At 53.6% G+C, this 27180-nt stretch overlaps 2 protein-coding genes across 4 annotated transcripts in view; both read left to right on the forward strand.

Annotated features, from left to right (window-relative positions):
* Positions 1–55: 55 nt before the first annotated feature.
* MDH2 (malate dehydrogenase 2) lies at positions 56–9451 on the forward strand. Its single transcript, XM_071575121.1, has 9 exons — positions 56–224; positions 2943–3111; positions 4483–4566; positions 5851–5960; positions 6487–6612; positions 7301–7378; positions 7530–7629; positions 8035–8186; positions 9151–9451. The coding sequence occupies exons 1-9, from the start codon at positions 159–161 to the stop codon at positions 9280–9282; spliced, it is 1017 nt and encodes a 338-aa protein (XP_071431222.1). The 5' UTR covers positions 56–158; the 3' UTR covers positions 9283–9451.
* A 625-nt stretch (positions 9452–10076) lies between these two features.
* SRRM3 (serine/arginine repetitive matrix 3) overlaps positions 10077–27180 on the forward strand; it is a 32261-nt gene continuing 15157 nt past the window's right edge. For 2 of the 3 annotated variants that reach the window (XM_071575254.1, XM_071575256.1), the window contains exons 1-2: positions 15896–16035; positions 23920–24149. In XM_071575254.1, the coding sequence (XP_071431355.1) occupies positions 23926–24149 (224 nt within the window). In that variant the 5' untranslated portion in view covers positions 15896–16035; positions 23920–23925. Of the gene's footprint in view, positions 10205–15895; positions 16036–23919; positions 24150–27180 lie in introns of those variants that run through there. The other variant, XM_071575255.1, reaches the window with a different exon arrangement.

A 27180-nucleotide genomic window follows, 5' to 3' on the forward strand; every position in this document is an offset into this window, starting at 1 on the left:
CGCCGTCCCGATCTCGCGAGATTGCCCCCCTCCCCTTCGCGGGGCGGGCGGAGCTCTCGCGAGAGGCGCCGCGCAGGCCCTGGAGGTCGTTGGAGTCACCGAGCGCCGCCAGCCCCGGTCCCGCCACACCCGCCAGCCCCGGTCCCGCCGCACCCGCCATGCTGTCCCGCCTCGGCTCCGCCACCGCCACCGCCCTGCGCCGCGGCATCGCCACCTCCGCCCAGGTACCGACCGCGGGCAGCAGCCCCGGGCCTCCCGTGGGAGGGGCTGTGGAGCCCCTGGCCTTCTCCGTGAGGGACTGCGGGGCTCGGGTGCAGCCCGGAGCCTCCTCGGTGGGGGCCTGTGGAGCAGCCCGGGGAGACCCTAAACCCTCCTCGGTGAGGGGCTGTGGAGGAGCCCAGGGAGAGCCCAGGTCCTCCTCGATGTGGGGCCGTGGAGGAGCCCAGGGAGAGCCCAGGCCCTCCTCGATGTGGGGCCGTGGAGGAGCCCAGGGAAAGCCCAGGCCCTCCTCGATGTGGGGCCGTGGAGGAGCCCAGGGAGAGCCCAGGCCCTCCTCGATGTGGGGCCGTGGAGGAGCCCAGGGAAAGCCCAGGCCCTCCTCGGTGAGGGGCTGTGGATCTGTGGAGGAACCCAGGGAGAGCCCAGGCCGTCCTTGGTGAGGGGCTGCGGGGCTCGGGTGCAGCCCCGCTCCTTCTCGGCTCTGGGCCTGCGGGGCCTTGGTTGGACCCAGTTCCTCCTCAGCTGCGGGGCCGGGAAGGAGCCCAGACCCTCCTCGGTTCTGGGACTCTGGAGGAGCCCAGGCCCCCGGTGAGGGGGCTGTGGGACCCAGGAGCTCCTCCGAGGCTCGGATACGGCCCAGACCCGGCTCGGAGAGGGGCAGGGGCCGTGTGTGGGTGTCGGTGCCCTCGGGGGCGCAGGGAGGTGTGCGGGGGGCGTCTGGGGAGGGGGCTCGGTGCTGGAGGGGCCGAGCTGGTGCTGGGTCAGTGCCCGGTGGCCCCTCCGTGCCAGGGTTGTGGCCCTGTGGGTTTCGGCCCAGGAGCTCCTGCCCTGCCCTGCCCTAGACTGGCGTCCTGTGTGAACGTCTGTCTCTGATGGTGTCTGGGGGGTTTGCTGCTTCCTTCCTCTAATACAAATGCGTCCCTGCGTTGCAGAGGTTTTAAGAACTAAAGCTGGTGGCTGGGGTTTAACAGTAATCCTTCATGTGCTGAAATCCAGTGTGCTGAGTCCAAACCAGAGCAGAACTGCTGCTGTGGTGGCACGGATAGAGACCGACCTCTAGCTGACATTAATAGCCCCAGTGGGATCTGACAGAGTGGTTATTGGAGCTATAAAGATGTGCTACACGGGAGAGGCTTGGGAAAGTTTTTTCATTGGATCTATATCTTTTAACAATGAGGTTTTGACCTCGTGGTATCAGCTCAGTCATAAATGGGGGCACAGCAGTGACTCATGCCAGACTTTGCTTCCCCTTAAAGAGATTTATGCAAAATTACATCTGTTACAATAGCCCAGAAACCGAACTGAGGTTGGGCTGATCAAGCTCTTGGGTAGATTATTTCTTGTCATAGCACAGTAATTAAGTTGTTCATGTAGGGACTTGGAGCTATTATCTGGTAAGACTGATAGAGAGTGGCTTTCTCAGCACTAATTGTATTGCCATTTGCAGCTCTGCAGGAGCCTCTGGTTCTCCATTGCTTTAGCAGAGCTTTGCACATTGAGGTTGTTCTGGCACTTGGAAGTATCTTTCCTCTCTACAAACAGGAGCACAGGCATTTCTGAGAGGAATAACATCTTGCCAGTACACTTGGGAGAGTAAAATTGGTTCACAGGGCCACCAGGCAGCTGATTTTATTTGATTCTCAGCCACATGATCAAAGCTGGAAATGACAGTCACTTATTGTTCTCAGGCCTTGATTTTGAGGCAGATGCATGTACTATTTTGAATTTATTTCATGCCCAAGCATTTTCTTCACATGCATACAATGGGTATAACATTTATTGTAGTTCATTAAATTTATTGATTTGCACATTTTTTTAATATTGGCAATGTAAGACAGAAAAACTACAAACCAGATTTTGCCCTAAGTCAGTCCTGGCTGCCCAGGGTGGCAGGTATTGGTGTCAGGCAGATATTTCCATCTGAAGAACAGTGATTTTTTGGCTTCCTTTCCTCCAGCTTTGGGGTTCCTTTCCCCCAGCCTTGCCTCCCTCTTGAGGCTCAGGTCACAAATAAGTTTCATAGAATCATAGAATGGATTGGATTGGAAAAGACCTCCAAGATTATCAAGTCCAACCCTTGATCCAACCCCACTGTGATCACCAGCCCAGGGCACAGAGTGCCCTGGGCTGGTGATCACAGTGGGGTTGGATCAAGACAGGGTGGATTCTCCCTCAGTGCCACATTCATAGAATCACACAATGGTTTGGGTTGGAAAAGACCTCTGAGATCATCAAGTCCAACCCTTGGTCCAACTCCAGTCCCTTTACCAGATCATGGCACTCAGTGCCACGGCCAAGCTCAGTTGAAAAACCTCCAGGGATGGGGAATCCACCCCCTCTCTGGGCAGCCCATTCCAATGCCTGAGCACTCTCTCTGCAAAGAATTTTTTTCTGCTCTCCAACTTCAATTTCCCCTGGCAGAGCTTGAGCCCATCGTGCCCCCTTATCCTATTGCTGAGTGCCTGGGAGAAGAGACCAACCCCCACCTGGCCAGAACTTCCCTTCAGGGAGTTTCCTCCACCTTTTCCTACCAATAAACCTGAAGGAACCCCTGGAAGGCTCTCATGCTTTTTGTGGGCTTGGGCTATCCAGTTTGCATAATGCTTGGTGAAAAATTGAGAAATAGAACTAAAAGCAAAGAAAGCATGGTGAAATCCCCGAGGTCACTGCTGGGGTGACTGCCAGGACATCTCTACAGCCTGTTTGTTGTCTCTTTCCCCCAGAACAATGCCAAGGTGGCAGTGCTGGGGGCCTCGGGAGGCATCGGGCAGCCCCTGTCCCTGCTGCTGAAGAACAGCCCCCTGGTGAGCAAGCTCAGCCTCTACGACATCGCCCACACTCCAGGCGTGGCCGCTGACCTGAGCCACATCGAGACCAAAGCCCACGTCAAAGGTACTGCTGGGGATGCTCTGTGTTCCAGAGGGAGTGGGAGTGCTCTGTGTTCCAGAGGGATTGGGAGTGCTCTGTGTTCCAGAGGGATTGGGATGCCCTGTGTTCCAGAGGGATTGGGATGCCCTGTGTTCCAGAGGGATTGGGATGCTCTGTGTTCCAGAGGGATTGGGAATGCTGTGTGTTCCAAAGGGATTGGAAATGGTCTGTGTTCCAAAGGGATTGGGAGTGCTGTGTGTTCCAAAGGGATTGGGAGTGCTGTGTGTTCCAAAGGGACTGGGAGTGCTCTGTGTTCCAAAGGGACTGGGAGTGCTCTGTGTTCCAGAGGGATTGGGAGTGCTCTGTGTTCCAAAGGGACTGGGAGTGCTGTGTGTTCCAAAGGGACTGGGAGTGCTCTGTGTTCCAAAGGGATTGGGAATGCTCTGTGTTCCAAAGGGATTGGGAGTGCTGTGTGTTCCAAAGGGACTGGGAGTGCTGTGTGTTCCAAAGGGACTGGGAGTGCTGTGTGTTCCAGAGGGATTGGGAGTGCTCTGTGTTCCAAAGGGATTGGGAGTGCTCTGTGTTCCAAAGGGATTGGGAGTGCTCTGTGTTCCAGAGGGATTGGGAGTGCTCTGTGTTCCAAAGGGATTGGGAATGCTCCATATTCCAGAGGGATCCTCTTGGCTGGCTCATTGCTTGTGAAGGGGCATCTTCTCCCAGTGATCCTGAAGCCTTGTATCAATTTAAATAGCTTTCTCCTCAAGCTCTGCATGATTAATTAAGATTTAGCTGATTAGATTGACATGTATGGAGATGAAAATGGCCTGTGGTTTCACTGTTGAAGGGGAATTTGTGATCTCTGGCAGGAAACAGTGAAATTATTTCAGAACAGACTGAGTGTTGCATTTAAAAGTCTGACTACAACTAGAGTTAACTCTCCCTGGGTGTCCACATGGTTTCTGAGTTCTTCTTTTCTGAAGCAACAACTGTCATGTTCTGATGAAGTCTAAACTTAATCTGCTGATCTTCATTTTTATCTGAAGACCACCAGAAGATGACATTTTACTTGAATGGGCCTGTCTGCAATTCTTTGGGAGCACTCACTCTAGTGCCAGGGTTTTGGGAGAGAAAAGACACATAGCAGGAGGAACTGGGGCTTTTCAAAACAGTTAAATGTGAGATTCTCACCACTCTGGTTCTGTGAGTTTTGAAACAAGGATAAAACATCAAATGGGATCCATCCCTAATTGTGTTTCTTTGCTTTTCAGCCTAAGTTTCAATTGAAGGCTAAATTTAAAAAAGGAATTGGATGCCTCTGGGCATAATTTTGTACTTCAAAGTATCAGATATTTAATAACTGTCAAAAACATAATGCCTGAATGTCTTCCATTTCAGGCTTCATGGGACCTGAGCAGTTGCCAGAATGTCTGAAGGGCTGTGATGTTGTTGTTATTCCGGCGGGAGTCCCAAGAAAACCAGGTATGTTCTCTTTGTTGGGAGCCCCAGGGCTGCTTTGCAGTGGATCTCTGCAGTGCTGCTGCTCAGACAGAGCTGAGTCTGCCACCCAAATAGGGCTGTGTCTGGTCCTTTATGGTGGTGTTGGCTTGGAGTAGAAGTGCTCTGTTAATGCCCCTGACCCAGAGCTTATGTATCAGGCAGCTCATTCAGCCTCTCTCTTAGGCTGTCCCTTGTGAAATGGGCAGAATTGATTTCTGGAGTTCTTACGTGGGGTTGAGGTGCAAAGACTTTTCATGTAAGTGATCCTCAATCCCCCTTAGTGTTTCTTGCCCTGGGGCAATGCTCAAGGAATAAAAACTGGTTCATTGTTTCATTTCTCAGCAGATTAGAAATCATCTATTTGTTTTGCATCAATTATGCAGTAACTTCTTGGGGTGTCTCTGAATAAATGCTGTTAAGCCTTCCTAGAGTGTCTCTGACCTGCTCCATTTCTAACACTCTTTTTCAGTATCCTATTGAGAGAATAACAAAATTCTAGACTTTAATGCCAGCTCTTCCTATATCTTCATTTTTCATGCTTAAAGTAGTTGCTGCAACAGAAATGAGAGATGGCACTTACACAACCAGCAATATTTTGCACAGAGCAGTTGACACTTAAACTGGAGTTGTGGAAGTAACTTAAGAAAGGGAGGAGAATTCATCAGGGGAGCATTTGTGCTGCTCTGAGTGCCAGTGGTGTGGGTCTGTGTGGGCACACTGTGCTACAAACAGCTTAGGTGAAGTGTGTTCTGACAATGGTCAGCTGGGCTGGCTGCTCCTGAAAGGGGCTGATCTGTTTATTAGTGAGGGGAATTACCTTTAGAGGAGTCCATTACTGCTCTTGATCTGTGGAGCTGACATGTCTCTGTCCAGAGCAGAATAGAATCATAGAATGGATTGGGTTGGAAAAGCCCTCCGAGATCATCAAGTCCAACCCTTGGTCCAACTCCAGTCCCTTTACCAGATCATGGCACTCAGTGCCATGGCCAAGCTCAGCTGAAAAACCTCCAGGGATGGGGAATCCACCCCCTCTCTGGGCAGCCCATTCCAATGCCTGAGCACTCTCTCTGCAAAGAATTTTTTTCTGCTCTCCAACTTCAATTTCCCCTGGCAGAGCTTGAGCCCATCGTGCCCCCTTGTCCTATTGCTGAGTGCCTGGGAGAAGAGACCAACCCCCACCTGCTAGAGCTTCCCTGCTGGGTTTTGGTTGGGTTGCTTGCCCATGGAGACAGTGGGTAACAGGGCACTGTACTGGCTGTGTTTCAGGTATGACCCGTGATGACCTGTTCAACACCAATGCCAGCATTGTTGCCTCTTTGACAACTGCCTGTGCAAAGCACTGTCCAGAAGCCATGATCTGTATTATTTCTAACCCGGTAAGTGTTTCCTGGAGTCTTTGGAATGTAGAGGGGGAAAAAACCCCTGACAAATCCAGACTGAGAATACTAGAGTAATCCAAAATTCTATTAATTTGAGCAGTATCTTTAAGATCTGCAGTATATTAGTGGAAAAGCACTAAAAGCCTGGTTCTACTAACCCATTTTTCTTGGCTGTATTTAAGTCAGAGGAAACTTGGATATAAAATTGCTTAATGTCTCAAAGTCTGTGTGACTGGTTATAATACAGGCTGGTGTATTAGCTGGGATAAAGTCTTAGCTCTCTAAGGAAGGAGCCTTTATAATGTGAATGAACAAATTTATTGTCTTAATGGTTATGTAAAATTAATGATTTTTATTCCAGCCTGACTGTAAATTGCTCTTCAATTTAGGCATTAAAATAATGGGCTGCAGCAGATTCCAAGTTGGAAGTATAGTTTGAGTTTTTTATTGGCCTGTTTAAGTTCATGCATTGGCTTTGTTTTTATACTGCTTTTAGTCAGTGCTTGCCTCTTCTTGCTTGTAGGTGAATTCAACCATCCCAATAACTTCAGAAGTCTTCAAGAAGCACGGTGTGTATAATCCCAACAAAATCTTCGGTGTGACAACGCTGGACATTGTCAGAGCAAATACTTTTGTGGCTGAACTCAAGGCAGGTCATGGTTAACAGCTGCTGGGGGAAGGGACACTGCCTGCTTTGGTATCAGATCTATAAAGAAATGCTTTCAAAATCACTGCAGAGAGCCAAAGGAGCTCAGATTTCTGTGGAGCCACAGGCAAAGGCAATGATTCCCTGCCTCCATTCTCTAGAGGAGCTTGGAGATAAGGTTTCTTGCAAAATGTGGTTCAAGAGACTTTGACCTTTCCTTTTCATAGCCCTGTGAGGGAGCTACATGTTTGCCTTAATTCCATTGGTGTTTCCAACCCTTGGTGCAACCAGAGGAGAGGGTTGAGTTGTTGTATGTGTTTGCAAGTCAAACTCTGCTGTGTGTTACAGGATATTCTGCAAACTATCAGGAGCTGTAACAGGTTACTGCTCTTAATAGCCCTGGTGGTGTTTATGTTGTGCTGCTGTTGATCCAAACTTGCAGGAATAATATCCTGTAACTGTATAAAGTTACCAGAGTAACCTGGAGCTGCCTCTGAAACTCCTGCCCTGTGTAGCACTTGGATTATAGATCACAGAATCACTTAGGTTGGTAAAGTCCTCCAGGATCAGAGTCCAACCTTTGACTGGTCAAAGTGTCCAAATACCCAGGGCAGACAGTGAAGTGTGGTGTTTTCACTTGTTTGTCTTGCTCATGTGCTTCAGAAGCTGGAAAGTTTCATGTTTCCCTTAGGGCTTAGATCCAGCTCGGGTAACTGTTCCAGTTATTGGTGGCCATGCTGGGAAGACTATCATCCCTCTGATCTCTCAGGTAGGTCATGGGGACTGCTCTGTGTGGCAGCACACTCATCAGGGAGCTGTTGGTCACAACTGCAGTGGTAGAAAGAATGTCCTGTGGGTCACCTTATGCTGAATCTGGAGGGGTTCTAGTATTGCTTAGTAACTTTCTTTTCCCCATCTAGTGCACACCAAAAGTGGAGTTTCCTCAGGATCAACTGGAAAAGCTTACAGCAAGAATTCAGGAAGCTGGCACTGAAGTTGTCCAAGCTAAAGCAGGAGCAGGTGGGTTCTTGAGTACAGCTTTTAAGTAATTCTTGTTGGCTGGCTGAATGGGTGCAGTCCTGCAGTTCAATCTCACAACTTATGAACAGCTGATTACAAATCTAGCTGTGGCTGCCTGAGCTGTGCTACTAGAAGTCACTCAGTATATAAGACTAAACATTAACTGATCCCACACCATATATGGTTATAAAAAGAATCTTCTCTGTCAAGTTAAGCTGTTTTTTCTGTAAATCTGGTCAGCTGGACAACATGTAGCTGGCCACAAGCTGCTGCTTTGTCCAACTGACTGTGAGCTTGAAGTCAGTGACTGCAGCTCTGTAAACATACCCGTATGGAAACCTTTGATGCCAAAGATGGTATCAGATTTCAATGTGATGTGTTCTAAAAGTGGTTTAACTCTTACAGGATCTGCCACCTTGTCTATGGCCTACGCTGGTGCTCGATTTGTGTTCTCTCTGCTGGATGCCATGGGTGGAAAGCAAGGGGTTGTCGAATGTGCCTTTGTTAAGTCAGACGTGACGGAAAGCCCATACTTCTCTACACCTCTGCAGCTGGGAGTATGTACTTTAGATCATGAGGCTTATTAACAGCAGCTACTGAGGGAGTCTTGTGGGTTTTACTCAGTGAGTTCAGTTTAGTTGAATGCCTGGTATTGCTGGAGTTAACAGCTGAGTGTACCTTTAAGAGTCTTGAATATTTGGGTATGATATTTAGGGACATAGCTCGGCTTGGCAAGGATGCTGCTGCTTTTATCTGCTCTTAGACTGCAAATCACTGAGTAACCAGAGATTCTGGCTTAAGAGCTCACACTTGCCTCAAGCCAGGCCTATTTACTCTGGGCCTTCATATGATTAGCCAGAGTCAGCAATACTGTCTCCTCAGCATGACCTGCCATAAGCAAATCCCTCAGAAACTCAAGCCCACGGGGAGCTACAGCATGGATTAGGATTAATAACTTCCTTTCAGGACCTCTGCTGAACTCTGAAAGAAGTGTTCCTTTTGTCACCCTTACCCAGTGGGAGTTGTGCAGCTCTGCTGTGGCTGCTGCGATGCTGAGGTTGGTGTGTGCTGTGTTAGGGGCAGGCTGATGAGGGAAGGGAAGCAGAGGGGTATTGAGAGGGAAAGGCTTGGATGTAGGGATCTTGAAAACCCAGGAGTACCACCCTAAAGCAGTGTGAGATCGCAAGCAAAGGACATAGACCGGGGGGGAATTCTCTTGCCAGATGGTGGGTCTGGAGGTAGGAAGGAGCAGTTTGTGTCAGTGTCCTCTTGAAGGAGCTGCTGGGCTTCCTTCAGGTTTCACACTTGTGAACAGTGAAGGAGAGGTTTGTGAGGGCTGTTGAAGTTGCCACAGATAGTAAGAGGCTCTGAACCTTACCAGGAAACAGGGTTGGCAGACTAGAGATGACAAGAGGTCCCAAGCTGGGTGTCTGTCTCAGCTGGGTAATACTTAGTCAGAGGTGTTAAGCTACTCTTTAGGTCATTCAATGAATGGTTAATCCTTAAATCCTCTTTCCTCAGAAAAAAGGAATTGAGAAGAACCTAGGTCTTGGCAAGCTCTCCCCCTTTGAAGAGAAGATGGTCGCTGCGGCCATGTCTGAGCTGAAGGCTTCTATTAAGAAAGGAGAGGAATTTGCAAAGAACTTCAAGTGAAGACTTGATGATGGGGAGGAATTAACTTCCTTAATTTATTAAGGCATCATGTCACTTTATGACTTCTGGTTCAGAGCTCATGCTTTGATTGAAGTCTGTCTGTATTAGCTTGATGCTTGTTGCCAGTGCAGTCTAATCATCAATAAAACGGCCTCATTTTTTCAGTGTACCATGTGGACTTGTCCTGATGTGCTTTGTCTTTTGAAGGTAGGGGCTGTATGTCTCTGAGAGGTTACTGGTTTCCGTAGGGATGAAACAGCCTTGTAAGGTGGGTGGACTGATAACTCCCAACTCTGCTCCTTGCCTGGGTTTTGGGTTGGGCTCCTTGTTCAGTGCAACTGCTGGGAACCAGGTGTGAGCAGATAAGATCAAGATGAGTTGAAAGAGCTGCACAAGTGATCCAAGAGGTGATTTTTCAGGAGGTGGCATTACCTCTGTCACCTTGTGTTACCTTAATCTCTTACGTAATTTGATTTTAAAGGAGTTAGTGAAAGAGCACAGTGTTTGAAACGTCAGTCCTGCACTAAGACAATAATTAAGCTGCTGAGAGCGACTTCTTTCTAGTTAGGAACAAAAGCCTTGATTTAGCATCTCCATAAATTTCTCTTACATTCTTCCTGTTGTGAATATAAAAATAAATGTCTGCAAGAAGATGGTGATGACGAGTTCTGTTGGTGACTTCTTTGAAGGTAAGCTTTAATGAAGGAAGCTATTAATTCACTCTTCCTTCGTGCTCTGCGCTGCTTACGCTAGTGCTTTGAATTACGCTCATCTGTGTAGGCTGAATTCTAAGTTGAACAGACTTTATTTAGATGAAAAGAAGGAAAAACCAAAGCCCAGCACCTCTGGAGGAACTGAGAGGAGTGTTGATTTCAACCAGAGAACCTGGGGTAGAAGCTTCTCATAAGGAACATACCTAAAGGTAATAGATACTCTTTGGTCACAGCCTTTCTTCTTCCACTTCTTGTATTCCGTTTTTTTTTTTAGCTCTCTGAAGTGGGGTTTATTTTTTTAATTTTAATTACTTCGTCCTTCTGAACCAGGTCACACAGTTGTTACTGGTGAAGGTGCGTTGATAACCAAGTGCCTGGTTCTTTCCCTGCCCTGTGGAACATGTGGGCAGAGAGGACAGCAAGCAGTTTCTGTCACTCCTCTCTGCAGAAATTAGGTGTATTAAAGCTTGGTTTCTTTACAGGAATAGTAATGAAATTGAAGCGTCGGCAGTCATTACTCAGCAGGCTTGGAACAAAGTAATTATTAGGTGGTATTAATAGAATTAAAGATTAAAGAATTACAGATCGTGTTGGAGGGGGGCATGGGAGGATGTCACAACTGGAGGACAGGAGGAGTGACTGGCCAGACCTGGTAAATACAGCACAGACTGTTCCAAACAGTAAGTGGAAAGTGTTTGGCTGACTGCTCTAACACTGGTCACAGGTTGTAGTGGTCTTGCAGGCCTGTCAGAAATTTTGTACCCAAAATAGGCAGCACAGCTTATTAAAAATGGTGTGTATCCACCTGCCAGAGGTGTGTACCATGGCCCCAGTGCTCAGGTGGTCCAGGGGATCTGCCAGCCAAAGCTGCCAAGGCACCTGCTGCAGGGAAAGCCTGGCCTTGCAACTGGGACGGCACAAACACAAAATTGTTCCAGTCCTGCTGTTTCTAATACAACAGAAAGAGCAGATATCTGAGCATTGGGGACTTTTAGAACTTTAGGTTTGGGGACTTTAGGTTCATCATGTGGCTTAGGTTATTGTGTCTTTTCCTTTGTCAGCAGTCCCAATTCAGCAAAGTCTGGGGAATTGCATGGACAAGGAGAATGATTCACTTGCACTGCTGGGGACTCAGGGACAACAGGGGTGAGTGGACCTGAGGTGGAAGGGGGTTATTCCTCAGCACTTGCTGACTTGTAAATTCTTGAGGGTCTTCTGGAGGAGGAAGGGATCTGGGGTGTACCCCTTCTCAGGAGGAGCAGGTGTTGGCTGGGTGTACCCAGATAAGCAAACACCCTGCCCTGCAAGTTGTTTTCTGGTGCTGTGTCTCTGAGACACACGACCTTCATCCTCTGTCCTGTAAGTTGCTGCAGCAGGGCCGCCCTGCTGAGTCACAGCACTCACTCCTGTGCTGGCAGCCTTTGGCGTTTGCCTCCTGTGGAGGTGAGTGACCAGGGCTGGAGGAGGTGGAAAACCTGCTCTGTGCAGAGGTCTTGGGTTTCACCCTGTTTACTGCTCAGACTTTCGTCTTGATGGTCTCTAAGCACCTTTTCCATTGCAGCATCATTTCTTTGTGCTGAGCTGCCACCTCCTCAGGCATCCCAGCTCTGTGCTGGAGCACAGATGTCAAGATACAGAGGAGCTGTGTGTTAAGAGTAATAAATAAAGATTGTCCATATGGTCATATGTCAGGTCACTCAGTCCCACCTGCTGCTCCTGTGCTGCTGGAGCAGCATACTAAATGCAGGAAAGGATAGAACAAGGAGAAAGGCAAATTGAACAGTATGGCTCAAGTCTCATCCTGGTTAACCTCAGTGTCCCAGGAGGTTTTGGGTGGGATGACCACAGGAACAGGCTGACACACTTGTGTCCCTTGTGAAACCTGTTTTCCCTTCCTGGCTCTGTTTAAGGGCTGGTGTTTTGTTGTGGGGGTACAGACCTGCCCCCCTGAGCCTCATCTCTCCCCAGGGGAGCTCTGGGTGGTGGGAGATGGTGACAACAGTTTGCCTTTGGGTAAGGCTGGAACCAGGGCAGAAGTCATGGCTGAGCTCTGGGGACAATCGATGGTATTTCGGTGATATTTAGGAGAAGGAGAAGCAGAGGAAACAACAACAGGAAGACAGTTTAGTGCAGCCTCTTCCTTGCCAAAGCTGGCTGCATTCCCAGCTCCAGCAAAGGAGCAAAACTGGAGGGGCTGGAGGTACTTCAGAAAGATGCTGGATAAGTGTCATCCTCCCTCAGGAGCCCACCTGCAAAACTGAAAGCATCCAGTGCCCACAGATGGTGCCAGGACAGAAGGTTGTTGCTTCTGTCCTCCCATTGTCTACACCACCACCACTGGGGTACCCCATGCTCAGCCTTGCTTTACTGGGGCTGGCAGTTCACAGCAGGCAGTGCATCCAGGGAGATGGTGATTGGATGGGGAAAGGAGAGAGGGAAATACAGCCCGAGGTTGGTTGGGCATGGCTGGGGGTGCAGTCAGATCTCCCCTGCACCCAACTCAGCTTCCCCCTTCCCTCACAGGGTGACAGTGAGGGCAGGAGGATCAGAAACCATCTGAGCTGCAGTTTTGCCTTTGCAGAGGCCTCTCCCCCTCCCCTGGCTCTCCAGCCTGGCCACAGGCAGTGTGAAATCACCACCTTTGCATTCCCTGCTCTTGATTTACTGAAACGCCCGAGAGCTCCCACTTCCCTCCTGGGTGCATCAAAGCAGAGCTGGAGTGCAGCGCCAAGGCGGGAGGGTTTGTTTGCATTTACAGGGAAACCTGTTAATAAAGGAGACCAAAGGGACTGCTCTTTTCCTGGCTGCAAGAACAGATGGCTGGATAACGCAGTGCAATCAATATGCAGGGAGTCCTGCCGGGGCAGGGATTTGATTGCCTGTTAGGAGAGGTTAGAACGCTCGAGCTGAGCTCTGCCACCCCCCCTGCCTGTCCCTGACACCTGCTCCTGCCGGGGCTCCCTGGGGACTCTGGGACAGATTGGATGGGGTCATGGAGGAGGCTGTGGGCACTGGTCATGGGGAAAGATGCAGCTGGGGGCCCTGGGACAGCAGCAGGTCTCTTCTTCTCCCACACTGGGTGATGCTCAGTGAGGGCTGCCCTTTGGGGTTTGTGGATGCAAAGGCTGGGTCTAGTGATGAACAGCTACTTAGAGGTACTTCCAGGCTGGAGGGGTAGCACTGGCTCATTCTTTCCTCTCAGACTTGTTTCTCCTCTGAGTCAGGAGGTTCCAAGGAAAGCAGCAAGCGGCAGATCCTTGATGAGCATGTGCTGGGCCATGGGAGGTCTCCTCACTGCAGCACAGCATGGGTACAGTGTTTCCCAGGGCTTGAGACTGACCGGACAAATTCACGAGGAAGAAAAACCCCCTGCTGAGGGATAGCAGGGATAGGGAGCCCCGGGGGAGCAGGGGACCCAGCAAACACACCCCAGCATTGAACAGGGCCACGTGGCCACGAGGTCAAGCCCAAATCAATGGGAGCCTCCAGCCGCCGGGCCCCAATCGAACGGCCCAAGGTCACCCTGGGTGCACATGGGGATGTTCCTACACCCTGTCCCCAGCACACCCTGGGCTCACATGGGATTGTGGTGCCTCCCAGCCCCTTCCCCTTCATGCCTTTGCTTTGCTCCCCCATTTTCTGGCATCTCCTTCCCCCTGCTGCCTTGTCAGGGTTGCTGAGCACCACCAAAGCCAGCGCCAGGCTTTGATCAGGGGCTGCTGCCTGTGCCGTGCCAGCAGCACGTTCCCGCACGGCACCGCCATTCCTGGCTGCCCTTTCTTCTGCATCAGGAGGCGGCTGGTGGAGATGTCGAACCTCAGCGAGAATCCTTGCAATTAGGCCTGTTCTGCTGCCTGCCTCGTTTGATCTCCTTTAATTATTTATTGCCTCTTTTTTCTCTCCTTCTCCTTCCCAAATCCTTGGTTTCTTTCAAGTGATGATTTTCCTCCTCTCCCCCCAGCCGTGGCTGGCTCTGTCTGTTTGCTTGCAATTAGTGGCCTTTCTCCCACTCCTTCCATCTCTCCCCTTTTGTTCTCCATTAGATCATCCCTTCACACTGCTCTCCCGGCTGCACCTCTCAGGTCCCTACCTGCCAGGCAGCTTTTTCTTCCTGCTCTCCTCCATTTTTCTCACCCAGATGGCTATTGCCTTTTTCCATCCCATTCCAGGTGTGGTTCTGGCTGTGTTTGCTGCCAGTGTCAGCTTTCTGGATGGGATCCTGCACCCTGGGCTGGACTATACTCTGTCTCCCACTGCTGTTCTCCCAGGCTGCTGTCCAAAGCCTGACATGGTCCTGCTACAAAGCCTGTTCTCCTTGCCAAGTCCAGGGAAACCCATGGGACTGCTGCCCCCCCATGCCAGGGTCTCCCTATGCTGCTTTTGCATTCTTCATCTTCTTTGTTTCCCAGGACCTGATGCATTATTCAGAGCTGCAGACTCCACGGGTGTTGGGAAGATAATGGTGCTGCAAAGGGCACAGGCTCACCCTGGGGATGCCGGATTTTCCTGTCATGGGCTGTTTTCCCCCTCCAGCATAAAACCAGGAATAGCCTTGACCATGCAGGAGGTTTCTCCTAGGAGGTGGCATCTGCTGTCACCCTGGGGGGACATGGCAGGGACCAAGGCAAGAGCAGGAAGAGGCAGCAGCAGCCCTGAGGATGCTTCAGGGGCTGCATCACAACGCCCAAACCCAGCCCCAGTGCTCAGCTGGAGTTTAACAGTGACACAGGTCCAACACATGGCCACTTGTTTATGTAGTCCCTGCATAGATAACGGACACAGGTTTTGCACAGCAGACAGGAGGAAACAACCCCAAAAGGGTGTTAAATCCTTGTGGAGAGGAGGATGCTCATGCCCTCCAATCTGTTCACAGCTGGGCACCACGTCCCCCCCAGCTGGAGCTGTCCCCATGACCTGCTGCTGCCTTAACCCACAGGGACCCACATGGGGAGGAAGGTGAGGGATGGAGTGATTCTGATCTGGTGCTGGTGAGCAGCAGTTTGGTCCCTGGGCGAGCCCTCCCTCAGGGAGCAGAGCATCGCCCAGCTGCCACCCACTGTGGGGACATCCCCACCTGGACAGGCCTCTTCAGCCTTGGCTGCCCCCAAAAGCTCCCCTTAGACCCCAGCTCTGGCTCCCTATTCCTGTCTCTGCAACAGCTCCTTCCCCAAATTCTCAGTCAGGCCCCTGTGGAGTGACAGCAGCCGCCTTTGGGAAGCAGCAGCCAAATCTGAGAGGGAGCTGTGGTCCCAGGGGATGCACTGCCTGGGCAGTGTGGGGGAAACTGGGCTGTGGGATAGGGGGCACTGGGGGAACCGGGTGTTCAAACCAGGTGTGTTTGATGACCCTGGCAGAGCAGCTGGGGTGATTTCAGGGTGTTTTGGGCAGCTAAACCCCCACACTGGGAGTCTCTCTCAGCTGGGGGGTCTCTGTGTCAGCCTGGGAGTCTCTCTCATCCCGGGGGTTTCTCACTCAGCCGGGAGGGTCTCTCTCCCCCCTGGGGTCTCTGTATCAACCCGGGAGTCTCTCTCATCCCGGGATCTCTCTCATCCCCGGGTCTCCCCCCAGTGTCTCTCTCATCTCAAGGTCTCTCTCCCCCCAGTGTCTCTCTCATCCCCGGGTTTCTCTCCCCCCAGGGTCTCTCTCATCCCGGGGATCTCTCTCCCCCTGGGGTCTCTCCCTTCCCGGGGATCTCTCTCTCATCCCGGGTTCGGTCTCTGTCTCATCCCGGGTTTCTCTCTCTCCCACCCCGGGGTTCCTCCTGCCATGCCGCGGGTGCGGGCGCGCCCTCCGGCCTGCAGGGAGCGCTGTGGCCCGCGCGGTGGCGGCGGCGGCGGCGCTGGCGGCGCTCTGTGTCGGGCGGCTCCGGAGCCGGAGCTGTCCAGCACTTCAGCAGGGGCCGCACCGGGGCCGCCGCAGGGCCCGGGACCGCCGCCCGCCCCGCGCCTGCAGCCACCCCCGGCGCCCACCGGCACCCCCGGCACCCCCCGCGGCCCAGAGGGACCCCCAGGCGCCGGGCCCAGCGGGGCGAAGGGGCGAGGTGAGGCGCGGCCGGGCCCGGGGCTGTCGGGCCGGCACCGGGCGGGAGGGGGGCCGGGGAGGGGGCGTGGGGGGCGGTGGGACCGCGGTGGGCACGGGGGGATGCTGAGAGGTGCAGGTGGTGCGGGGGGACAGGGGCTCCCCACACATCGGATGGTGTCACCGGGGGCAGCGGAGTGAGGACCCCCAGGGATGGGGGTTGGGGGCTGCGCTGCTCCGGAGGGGGCTGGGAATTGGGGTCCCCAAAGGGTGTGGGTGGAAGGGGATGGGTAAGGGGTGCAGCGTTTTGTGGGTGCCGGGGCAGCTGGGGACCTCACGGACGATGGGGGGGTATCCAGGGGGTCCCCCAGCGGGGTGTGGTACTCCTGGGGGATGCGGGATGGGGAGAGAAGTCTGGAGATGAGATGCGTTTTAGGGGCACGGGGAGTCCCTCCAGGCACGTGGATATGTCGGGTGCTCCCCAGTGCTGGGGGGTGGCTGGGGGGCACCCATATCCCTCTTCTCCATGCTGTGGGGAGATAGGCTGGGATGGGAACAGTGGGAGACCCCCAGTAGAGATATTTTGCCTGGGAAGGACGGGACAGTGCTGAGCCCCCAGCAGATGCTGCTGCCTTGTGGGGTGCAAGTGGGAGATGATGATGAGACAACAGCTCTGAAGCCCCTCTCCCTGCTGCGTGGACCCCCAGCCTGTGCTGGGAAGGGTTTGGCTGATGAGATTTCAAACTCTGCGGGTGTTGCGTGGGGGAAGGAGAGGGGCAAGGCTTGGCAGTGGAAAACCCCAGCAGCAGCACAGCCACTCGTCTCTTGGGAGTGTTTTGTGCTTCTCCTTCCCAGGACAGGGAGGTTTGTCCCCAGGGAGAGCCAGGCTGTGCCCTAAGGGGGACTGGTGGAGAGGAGTTGGGCCATGGCTCAGGAGGAGCAGGGGGCTTTCAGGGGACACAGGTCCCTTCATCCTCTCCAGAGTGAGATTTCAGGCTGGAAGTGTCTTGTCTTGCCTGTGCTCCTGCTGCTGCAGGGGGGTCACCTGGGAGCTGGCAGCATTTGGGGGTGTCTCAGATTGATGAGCAATGTCAAGGACCTTCTCCGAGGGTGCAGGTGGTTGTGTCATGGCTGTTCTTCCTGTGCTGGAATGTGGGTTCATCTCTGGCAGGAGCCCAGAGACACCCCCATTGGGGGAGGGAGGGGGGGGAAGTGGTGTAGAATTTTGGGACAGGAACTCATCGTGTTTGTGTCTCAACACATCATCATTGCTCTGTCCCCCTCTGCCACTGTGTCCTCATACAATGCCATCCCTTGTGTCTCACCTGCCTCCCCCCTGAATCTCCTCTGAATCTCCTCTGCATCCCACCTGCCTTCCCCTGCCCCAGGACTCATCTTGGCAGCTCATGGAGGGTGAGGCAGGGGTTTTTGGAGCCAGAAGCCAGGCAGATTTTAAGGGAGCCTTTGATCCTTTGTCACTGTTGGAGATGGTGAGCAGGGGCTTTGCCAGGAAGGCAGAGGCGCATAGTGCTCTTGGTTGGCTTTGTCCCTGGTGCCAAGAAAGTGATACTTTCCCCCTGGACAAAGAATCTCGAGCCCTGTGGGCCATATCCAGTCGTGGGTGGATGTGTGGCAGCAGGTCCTGGGGACTGCTGGAAGGGGCAGCAGAGCATCCCCACCCCACATCTCTTGGCAGAGGATGCCTGTGGGATTCAGATTTAGTCCTGGCTGCTGGGGGTCTGCCGGATGTGGGGATCCCCAATCCCCTTCCTCCTCCTCCTCCTCTTCCCGCCTGTCTCCCAGCTCCCATTTTCCCCGGCCAGGTGGCCCGTGGCTTATATAATGTGCTCAAACCCCGGAATAGCTCCTCCCGTTACACAACCACCCAGCCAGCCATGAGGGGGGGATGGTGGGGGGGATTCCCAGCTGGATGCTCCCCCTGCACTGGCCATGACCCCCCCATACCTCCAGCACTCAGCCCCAGGGGTTGTTCACTGGGATTGTGTCCCCATTGGGGAAGGTGACCTCATTGTGACAGTCATTCCCCTGTTCCTCCATGTGCTCAATAATTGCTTTTATTTGTAGTAGTTTTATTATTTCCCCCCTCCTCAGAGTGGTGATGGGCCTTGGAGCTGCCTGTGCCTCCTCCTGACTCCTTGTCCAGCAAAGCAAATGGCCCCAAGGATGCAAAACCTGGGGGATGGCTGTTCCCCTTCTCCATCCTAATTCCTTATTTAACCACCTCTGGTTGTGGAAAGGTCTGTCAGGGCACCCCCAAGGGGATGAGGAGAGCATGGCTGAAGGGGCATAGGGCTGGGGGATCCCATAGGGATACCCATCACCTGGACCCACTGCCTCTCCACTCAGCATGAGGGGTTTGCTGCCATCACGTGGATGTGCTCCTCCTTTTCCTCATCCCTCATTCAGGAATGGGGTCACTGCAGGGGTCCTGAGGCTGGTCCCTTTCCCAATTAGCTTTTCTCCAGCCAGAGCTGAGAATGAAGCTTGCTTGGCCTCCCCCAGGAGCCCAAGGGGTTCAGGCTGCCAGGGGGGTTGGCCGTTTTGGGCACAGGAGTAAATCCCAGCTCCTCACCGTCTGTCACGCCCTTTACTCTGGAGCAGCTCCAGGGGAGTTGATGGATCTCTGTGCTCACATCTCTGCGTGGTGCTTGTCCGGTGTGTGGTCAGTCCCCACCCCTGGCTCCCCCATCCCTACATCCCCAAGCCAGGAAGAAGCCCGGTTGCTTAGCAACTGTTTAGCTTCTCCACCAGCCTCCTCATCTATGTTAAAAAATATATATATATCTGCACAGATGTAGGTATGTACAAGCAGCCGCAGCTCCTGACCCCCCAGCCAGCATTTTTATATTCTTTATTAATTGCTCTGAAGTCTGTGAGGTGTTAAATTTTGGTTGGGCAGCCATAGGAAAGGATGCCCTCGGCTCTGGAAAAAAGGGATGGAGGTGCTGTGACCAACTGTCACCAGCCCCCTCCTGCTGTCCCTTCCCATGGGCAGGATCCCTGTGGCTTGGGGCTGGAGGGCAGTGCTAATGAGCCCCAGATTGGCTGCACTTTTAAAGCCAGATTTGCCTTTTTTCCTCATTCTTGAAGGTCTGACTCATGGTTTTTGGCACTGGAAACCAGCTCCGGAGAAGGTCAGCCCAATTAATAGCAGCGACTCCGGACTTGTCCTCCTTGTAATTCCAGCCGGGTGTTTAGAGGAGGCCGACTGCCTGGCGGTGGTGTTCTGGCATGTTTTGTGTCCTGAAAAAAAAAGACCTTCTCCCAGCTGTCCCCACGGCACGGGCAGGGAGCAGCAACCTGGGATGGGGCTGTAAATGATACGGGGACAGTGTTATGTTTTTGGTCCGTGGTGGTGTGTCCTGATGAGGTCCTGGCAGGCAGGGATAACCACGGGGATCACCCCCCTCACCCTGTCTGGAGCAGCTGGAGGGTCCTCACCTCATCTGGGCTGTCCCTGGCTTGCTGAGCCCAAGCTCTGGCACACTCAGTGCACGGGTGGCCCAGGGAGCCGCCGTCCTGGGCTCGCCGCCCGCATCCCGCGCCCGCATCCCGCGCCCGCATCCCGGCACGCGAGTGCTCACGGTCGCCCTGCCTGGTGCAGCTGGATGTGGCGAGAATTAATGGAGCACCGGCCGGAGGCGGCTTTAATTAGCGCCGAGGCACGGGGAGCGGGGAGGATGCCCAGGGACCTCTGCCGCCTTTCCCCGCCCAGGGAGAGATGCCGGGAGAGCATCCAGGCACCCGGGAGAGCATCCAGGCACTGCCGGCCCCCGCCGCCAGTCCTGCTCCCCCCGAGAAAGCCTCTCCATCCGCATTACAGCGGCAGGTCCCTGCGGCGGCTGCTGCCTCAGCGCCGGGGGACTGTGGGCATGGCCTGGGGGCTGAGCAGAGCCCACTGTGGGGTGATTTGAGCAGAGTCGGTTGGGAAGGTGCTTGTTCTGGAGATGGGAAATAAAAGGGTCAAAGCAGTTTGGTGAAATAACACATATTTTTTTGCTTGTTTTCCTTATTTTCTTCTTTCTTTTGGGCTGGAAAAAGCCCAAGTGGGGCAGCATTAGGGCTGGGACATGGGGGCAGTCATGACTCAGGGTCACCCCATCAGGTGCCTGTAGGTCCCAGCCTGCAGGGAGGGAGCTCAGTCACAGCTTGGATGGAAACCAACAGCCCCAAATCCTGGCAGGCTGGCTAGGCTGGACCTTGCACCCCTCAGTGGCAGGGCCTGTCCTGGCCGTGTGTCTGTCCTTTGTCTGTCCTGGCAGTCAGCGAGCTGGCACTGCAGGGGCCCAGGTCCTCCACACCCTGGATGTGATCCAGCATGGCCGGGATGGGAGGGAGAGACCTGGCATGTAGGATGGTCCTTGGCATGGGATGGACGTGGAGGATGAGAAGGATGGAAAATAGGGGTGAGGATGGAGGATGAAGATGGAGATGGAAGTTGGAGGATGGGGATATCTGGGGATGATGAGGAGGAAGAGGCTGAGGAAAGGGATGGAAGATGAATATGAGCATGGAGATTGGGGGTGAGAGGGATGGAGGATGAGTATGGAGGATGGGATATCTCTGAACATTTCCAGAAGCTCTAATCCAGGTAGCAGGAAACACCTGTAAGCTAAAAAGCTGGTTTGACCTCCCCAAAGCCCAGGGTGGCACGTGGGAGGAGGATCAGGATCCCAAAATATGTGGGTGAATGGTTTGTTAATATGGGAAGAAAGGGATTTGCTCAATAGTTCCTATAGCAGCTCCTGCCCATGGTGCCAGGGGTTTGGGCCCTCCTGGGTGGCAGTAAGGGAATTTGGGAGGTGGGGATGGATGCCACTGACTGTTCCCAGCTATATCCTTCAACATTTAGGAGCCCCTGGAGACTCAGCACTCGCCCCAAGACACTTCCTCTCCCTCTGGGCGAGTCGGCCAGGCAGTGGCTGCCAGTGATTGATGTTTTGTGGGTAATTACTGCAGATAATGAAATATTTAACCATCATCTTCATTATCAGGGTAGCGCCGAGCCAGGCAGGAAACTGCTGCCATTTGGGCAGGGCTGTGCTGGTGCCAGGTTTGGGGCTGGCAGAGCTGGGTGGTCCCCATGTGGTGGCTGATGGATGGAGGTTGTGGTGGTGGCGGCCACTCGGTGTGCCTGAGCTGTGCCTTGCAGGTGCAGGGCATCACTGTGGTTCTTCTTTGGGGACAGGGAGGGCACAGACCCAGCCTAGGGGACTTGGGCTCCCTCTGTCCTGGTGTCTTGTCCACATTCTCACCAGAGGTGTAGGACTGGCTCCATTTACCTCCCATGGTTTTTCCCTATGGCCCCTGTTGAGACATAGGGGCATTACTGGGTGGGTTTTCCATCCCTTTGTTTTCCCACCCATGCTGTGGCTGAGGCAGGGGGCCAATGTCAGCTCCCACAGTGGATATTGCTCACAGCAGGACACACTGGGATACAGTGCTGTGTCCATCCCCAGTCCAGCTCCACCTTCCTGGCCCCAGTTGCAAGAGGGAATTCTCCAGCCACATCCTTTTCATGGAGACAGGAAGCATTTCCTGGTGGATCTGCATGCTTCCCCCACCCTGCAGTCCTCTCCCCCAAGTACCCATCCAACTGCTGGTTTATCTCCATCTACCTGCCCAGCTCTATATCCCACATGCTCTCAAGGTTTCCCAGCAATGAATTTATCCACTGCTGGGCTCAGTATGAAATTAATTCCCACTGGGGAAAAGCAAGCAGAGGCTGCTGCAAAAGCATCCTCTCCTTCCCCATCTCCTTCCCTGAGCCCCTCTGTGTGGGAAGGTTTCAGTGGAGATCTCCCTCCACTCCTTGATTTCCTTTCCAGTTTTTGGATTCGTGTCCTGATGGGAAAAAGGGGAAGAGGAGCCCCCAACCTGTTTTTTTCTGCAGCATCTCTCCCTTCTCTGGCCCAGGGCCATCCTGGTTTATGGAAGGGTTTGGGATCAAAGAGCCCATCCAGGCCTTGTTTTGGGGTGTCTTGAGGCTCAAAATATGGGTGGTACAGGCAAGAGGGAACTGAGGGAGCCTTCAGTTGCTCTAACAGGGACAAGCATCCAGGGATTGCAGAGCCCTGTCTGGCTCTTGCTGCACCAGCAGGATCTCCCCCGTGCCTCTGCGGAAATAAAGGCTGCTGGCTCCCTCTGTATGATAGTGATGGGGAAAAAAAAAAGGAAAAAAAGCCTTGTAATTAAGCACTCAGCTGCTGTCCTCCCCGGGCAGGCTCGTCAGGAGATAAATGACTGTGTGGGGCAGCCAGTGGCAGCAGGAAAACCAGGGATGCCTCTTGGGGATTCCACGGTGTGGGAGATGCCTTCCAGGCAGGCTGGGACCCTCACCATCCAGGGGAGGGCTCTGAGGCTTTTTCTCTCCTCAAACAACAGAGAAACATCCTCAAAGCCCCTCAAGGGCAATCTGTGTTTCCACCCTGGCTCTGTCCCACCTGGCATGGCCGTGGAAAGCTCTGAACAGCCTGGTGTCCTCCTCCTGGAATGGCACAGCAGGAGCAGTGAGCCCTCCCTGGGTTCAGAATGGTGTGGTTGGTCCATAGTCCACCTGTCCTTCCTTGTGCCTATGCTGGGCTGAGGGATCCCTCCTTTCCATCCTTGGGCTGTGTGTGTCAGCCACCCAAGGGTTGGCTTCTTCCCACATAGAAGACAATGTGCAGGCAACACCCAACCTTGGAAAAGCCTCTCCAGCAGGATTCCTGGGATAGAAACACCCCAGAGAAGTGGCTGCTGGCACAGCCTGCATCTCCAAGCCCAAATCCAGCTTGGAGAGTGAGGCAGGATGCTCTGGAGTGAATCCTGATCATTTCTCTTTGTGTAGGGCTTTACAGGAGAAGGTTTGTGGGAGCCCCCAATAAAGCCCAAGTGGTGCCTTTGTAGCCTGCCCACACTGGTAATTAAGGCAGCAGATTTCCAGTGGGAGCATCCCATGCTGGGAAGAGGACAGGAGTGCTGGGCAGGGTTGCTGGGGCATGGCAGGACAAGGAGAGTGAGCAATGGGTGCTCAGCCATGCACTGATGGCCTGGGGGCACTGAGACAGGGTTGTGTCTGGTTGATCCAGGAGATTTGGGAGCATCTCCTGCCCCAGGCTCGGGGAGCATCAGCCGGAGCCTTGGCACGGCAGTGCTGCTCGGGAATAGTTGTCCTCTTCCAAGGGGTTATTTTTGGAGCCAAGAGAGGACACGTTGACTGTGGTGGCTGGAAGGAGGAGGCAGAGACACGTGAAGGTGAAGGAGCAGGGAGAAGGCAGGCGGGCAGAAGCTGGTGGGGATCCTCATCTTCCCTTGCAGCCGGCACTAGGCCATAGTGGAGGGTGCCAGGCCAAGGCCCAAGGGCAGCAACAGGTGTTTGCTGGCTGGGCCAGGCATCAGGATGTCCCATGGCTGGATCCAAACCAGCCATTGGAGCTGGGGAATGCAAGGGGATGTCTGAGGTCTTTGGATCCATTCTTTTGCAGAGTGAGGACAGTGCCTGGGGTGTCCCCAGAGGGCTGTGAGGATGGATGCCTGTCCCTGCTGCAAACACACACTGGCGGGCAGCAGATCTGTGGGGCAGGGACCACTGCCTGCCTGTCCTGCTGCTGCTGTATAGTCCTGGGACCCACACTTTGCCAGGTTTTTCCCATACAAGGCTGGCAGTGCGTCCTCCTCTCTTTCCCATGATCCAGCCCTTTTGGTATTGGTGATGGGAGTAACCACAGCTTTGCTTTGGGGATGAGGAAACTGAGGCAAGGTGCAGGAAGATCTCCCAGTCAGTGTCCCCATCAACCTACTTTCAAGACAAAATTTGCCTTCAGGTCCTTGTGGGGTCTCCTTGCTGTTGTGGGGTGAGGGGGGAACCAGGGTGGGTACTGACCCCTCTTTCTCTCCCTCTCAGGCAATCATGGCTCTCTACAACAATGGGGCTGATGTGCCTTCACCCCAGGAGGCCTCCAATGGTTTCTCCCAGCCCGGTGCCTCAGGAACATGGCACAAGGGTGAGGAAGAGGTGCGTCTAGTGGAGCCCAGCATGGTGAAGAAGGCTCACCGGGAAATCCTGGACCATGAGCGCAAGCGGCGGGTGGAGCTGAAGTGCATGGAGCTGCAGGAGATGATGGAGGAGCAGGGGTGAGTGGCAGAGGGTCGGGAATGGGATCCTTTTGACCCACTTGCACCTTGTGCTTCCCCTTTGAAAAAATATCTCGATGTGGCAAATGTCCCCATTTGGGTAAATCCACATTTGAGTGAATCAAACAGCTGCACTGGTGGGTTGGTTCGTGGAGGGAAATGCCTCCAGGAAATGCAGGCCTAGGAGTCCATCCACACATGTGCTGGCCCCTCTGCTTGGAAATCTGAGCTCCCAGCTCGTTGTCCAGGGAAAGCCGAGGCAGGAAGGAGGAGCAAAGTTGCTCATGATCGTGCAAGTTATCAGTTCCATCCATCCTACACCCCACATACCTGGGATGGGAGATGACCTGTCTCTGCCTCTTGTGTTGAGGAGAGCTGGGATTTAGTCCCAGACAAGGTTCTTTTGGTGCTTTGGCTTGTCCTGCTTTCCTTCTCTCTCTCTAGTTTTGGGATGGTAGGACCATTCTCATCCTGCCAATGCCATGGCCAGGCAGCACAGGCTTCTCCCCAGCCTTTCCTCTCCCCTTGGGAAGCAAAGGGCAAGGGAAATACCCAGGAGGATGGAGAACATCCTTGCCTTGGTGGGCAGGAGAGGCTGGGTGGCCAGCAGGGAGACTGCCATGGACCCATAGCAGTGCTTCCAGCTGCCCCACACCTCTGGCACCAGCCAAACATCCTGATCCCTCTGACAACTCGCTAAAATCTGATGGATGGAGCAAATTCTTTGGCACATGTGGGTAGATGGAGACTGGTATCAGCTGGGGAGAAGGAAAATGGATTGAGGGAAGGCTTCGCCAAGGCTTTCATTAAGAGTGCAAGCGTGACCTAGAATTAAATTGTCTCACACAGACTGGAATAATGATTGTGCCTAATTTGTCATTATGGAAATAAATAAGGCTGACCTGGCGCTTTGGGGAGCCCAGAACCTCCTGTTGTGTTCCCGTGCCTTACTAGGGATCTTACTACTAGTAGTATCATTACTGCAGTGGGTGATAACAACACTGCAACTGGTATTGTTGTTGTTGCTATAATTGCTTTGCTGTTATTAAGGCTATTAATAACGATGATGATGCCGATATGCGAAATGATAATATAATTACAGTAATAATCTTGGTCAACCTGGTTAATCCTCTGCCTGCTCTTCCCCTCCACACAGGGTTTCTCTGGGAGGGTTCCATGGGAAGCACCCTGCTCTCCTGAGGTTTCTGTCTGGCCTGGGGCCACATCCTGTCCATGGCCTTGAGGGAGTTGTTGACAATGTCAGGGCCCTTCAGAAGGACGTGAGGGGGTTTTGCAGGGATTTAAACACTCCCTTGTTTCCTTAAAGGCCAATGGCTCCTCCTGCCTGTGCTGTAGCTCACTCCAGGCTGCCTGCACCATTATTCCCTGCCTGCAGGCTGGATTCCTTGTCCAGAAAAGAAGTGTCAGCAATTTTTCTTTCTTTCCCAAACCCATTCTAAATGTTAAATGCAAAAGCAAAACCCTTCCACTGGGGTTATAAGCAGCACCAGGGGAATGCAGGTGGGAAGGGGCTGGAGAAGGCACTGAAATGCTGGGGGTTCCTCACCCTGACCTCCCCTCTGCAGATTTGCTAATGGCCCAGCCACGGTGGCCCATCTGTCACCTCCTGTTTGGCCTCATGTCCCCTCTCTGAGAGCATTAGCCACACTCTTAATATGCTGCAGCAAATGCTCATCTTGGGCAGACATCTTCCTGCTGCCATGGGCCAGCTGATGTCCGTGGGATGGCCAGGATGGGTGCCCCTGTCCTTGCAGGGTGGCCACACCCTGCCCATCTGGGTGCACTGCCATCTGGGGAATGGGGCACAGCAGCATCTGGGGGTGCTGCTGTGTTTGTGGGGCCCCTCATGCCCAGGTGCAAGGTGAGGGGAAGCAGCCAGGCTGCCTCCACGCCCTGTTAGCAGCCCTCCTTCTGCATGGAGTCCAGCTGGGGAATTAATGAGAGCCTTTCAGTGCAAATGAGCTTGTTAATATTAATCTCCTCTTCTCTCTATTCCCCTGCATGGGCACTGCAGGGTGGGTGGGTGATACCATGTGCCCCTCTGCACCCAGGGCACCCACAGGCAGCCCCAGCACTGTGAGGGGCATTACCATCCCCAGCATGGGCTCTGTGAGGGGCCAGCCTTGGGACCAGAGGGGTCAGCCAGGCTGTGACACCCAGTTTTCTTGGCTTGTAGCAGCAATACTGATGGGATGTGATGGTGGGCCAAAACAGCCCCTGTAGAGGCTGTGGGTGAGAACAGGGACACAGACAGAGCCTTACCCCTTCCCCCCCAGTGTGGTGGTTACATGGGGTCTGTCTCTCTTTGTCTTGTCCCCAGAGATGATGCCAAGAGCACCATGAGTCTCTCCACGACATCCCTCCATTGGGATGTTTTCAGCTGAGGAGGTTGGGATGTTTTTAGTGAAGGAGGATGCTCAGGTGCCCTTGTGTGGCCACAGGATGCAGCACAGGACCACCCACCTAGGGCTGTCACCTGTCTCTTCCAGAGGACACCTCAGGGACACCTGGAGTGCCGTGGTTTGCCGCGGCTGTTCTCAGATGCCAGGGACAAAGTGATTAGTGCCTCTCGCTAATAACCCTGCAGTGGCCTGAGTCAGCGTTCGGCATTAGCGCAGAGCTGGCTCGGCTGCCAGGGCCCCAGCACAGCGTGGGGACAAGAGAGGGAAACTCAGGATGGGATGGAGATGCTGGGAGTGAACCCTGGAATCACTGGCTGCAAGGGAGTTTGGCTGGGATGTGCCCCAAAGCTGGGGCAGTGATGGGGAATGGCAACCTCACGGTCATCCTCTTCTTTTGCCCCTTTCTGATGTCCCTTTCTCAGCCAAACACTTCTGGGAGGGGCAGGCAGGAGAGAGGAGGGGCCATGCAGGGATTCTGCTCTTCTCCAGACCCCAATGCCTGTCACCATGCCACCTCTCCTTCTGACCAGCCCTTTGGGCCATGTGTCACTCCCAAGTGACAGAGGAACAGAGGATGCCAGCAGGTCAATGAGGAACCCACTCTTCAG

Source organism: Pithys albifrons, chromosome 21 (genome assembly GCF_047495875.1).
Source record: "Pithys albifrons albifrons isolate INPA30051 chromosome 21, PitAlb_v1, whole genome shotgun sequence".
Lineage (NCBI taxonomy): Eukaryota > Metazoa > Chordata > Aves > Passeriformes > Thamnophilidae > Pithys > Pithys albifrons.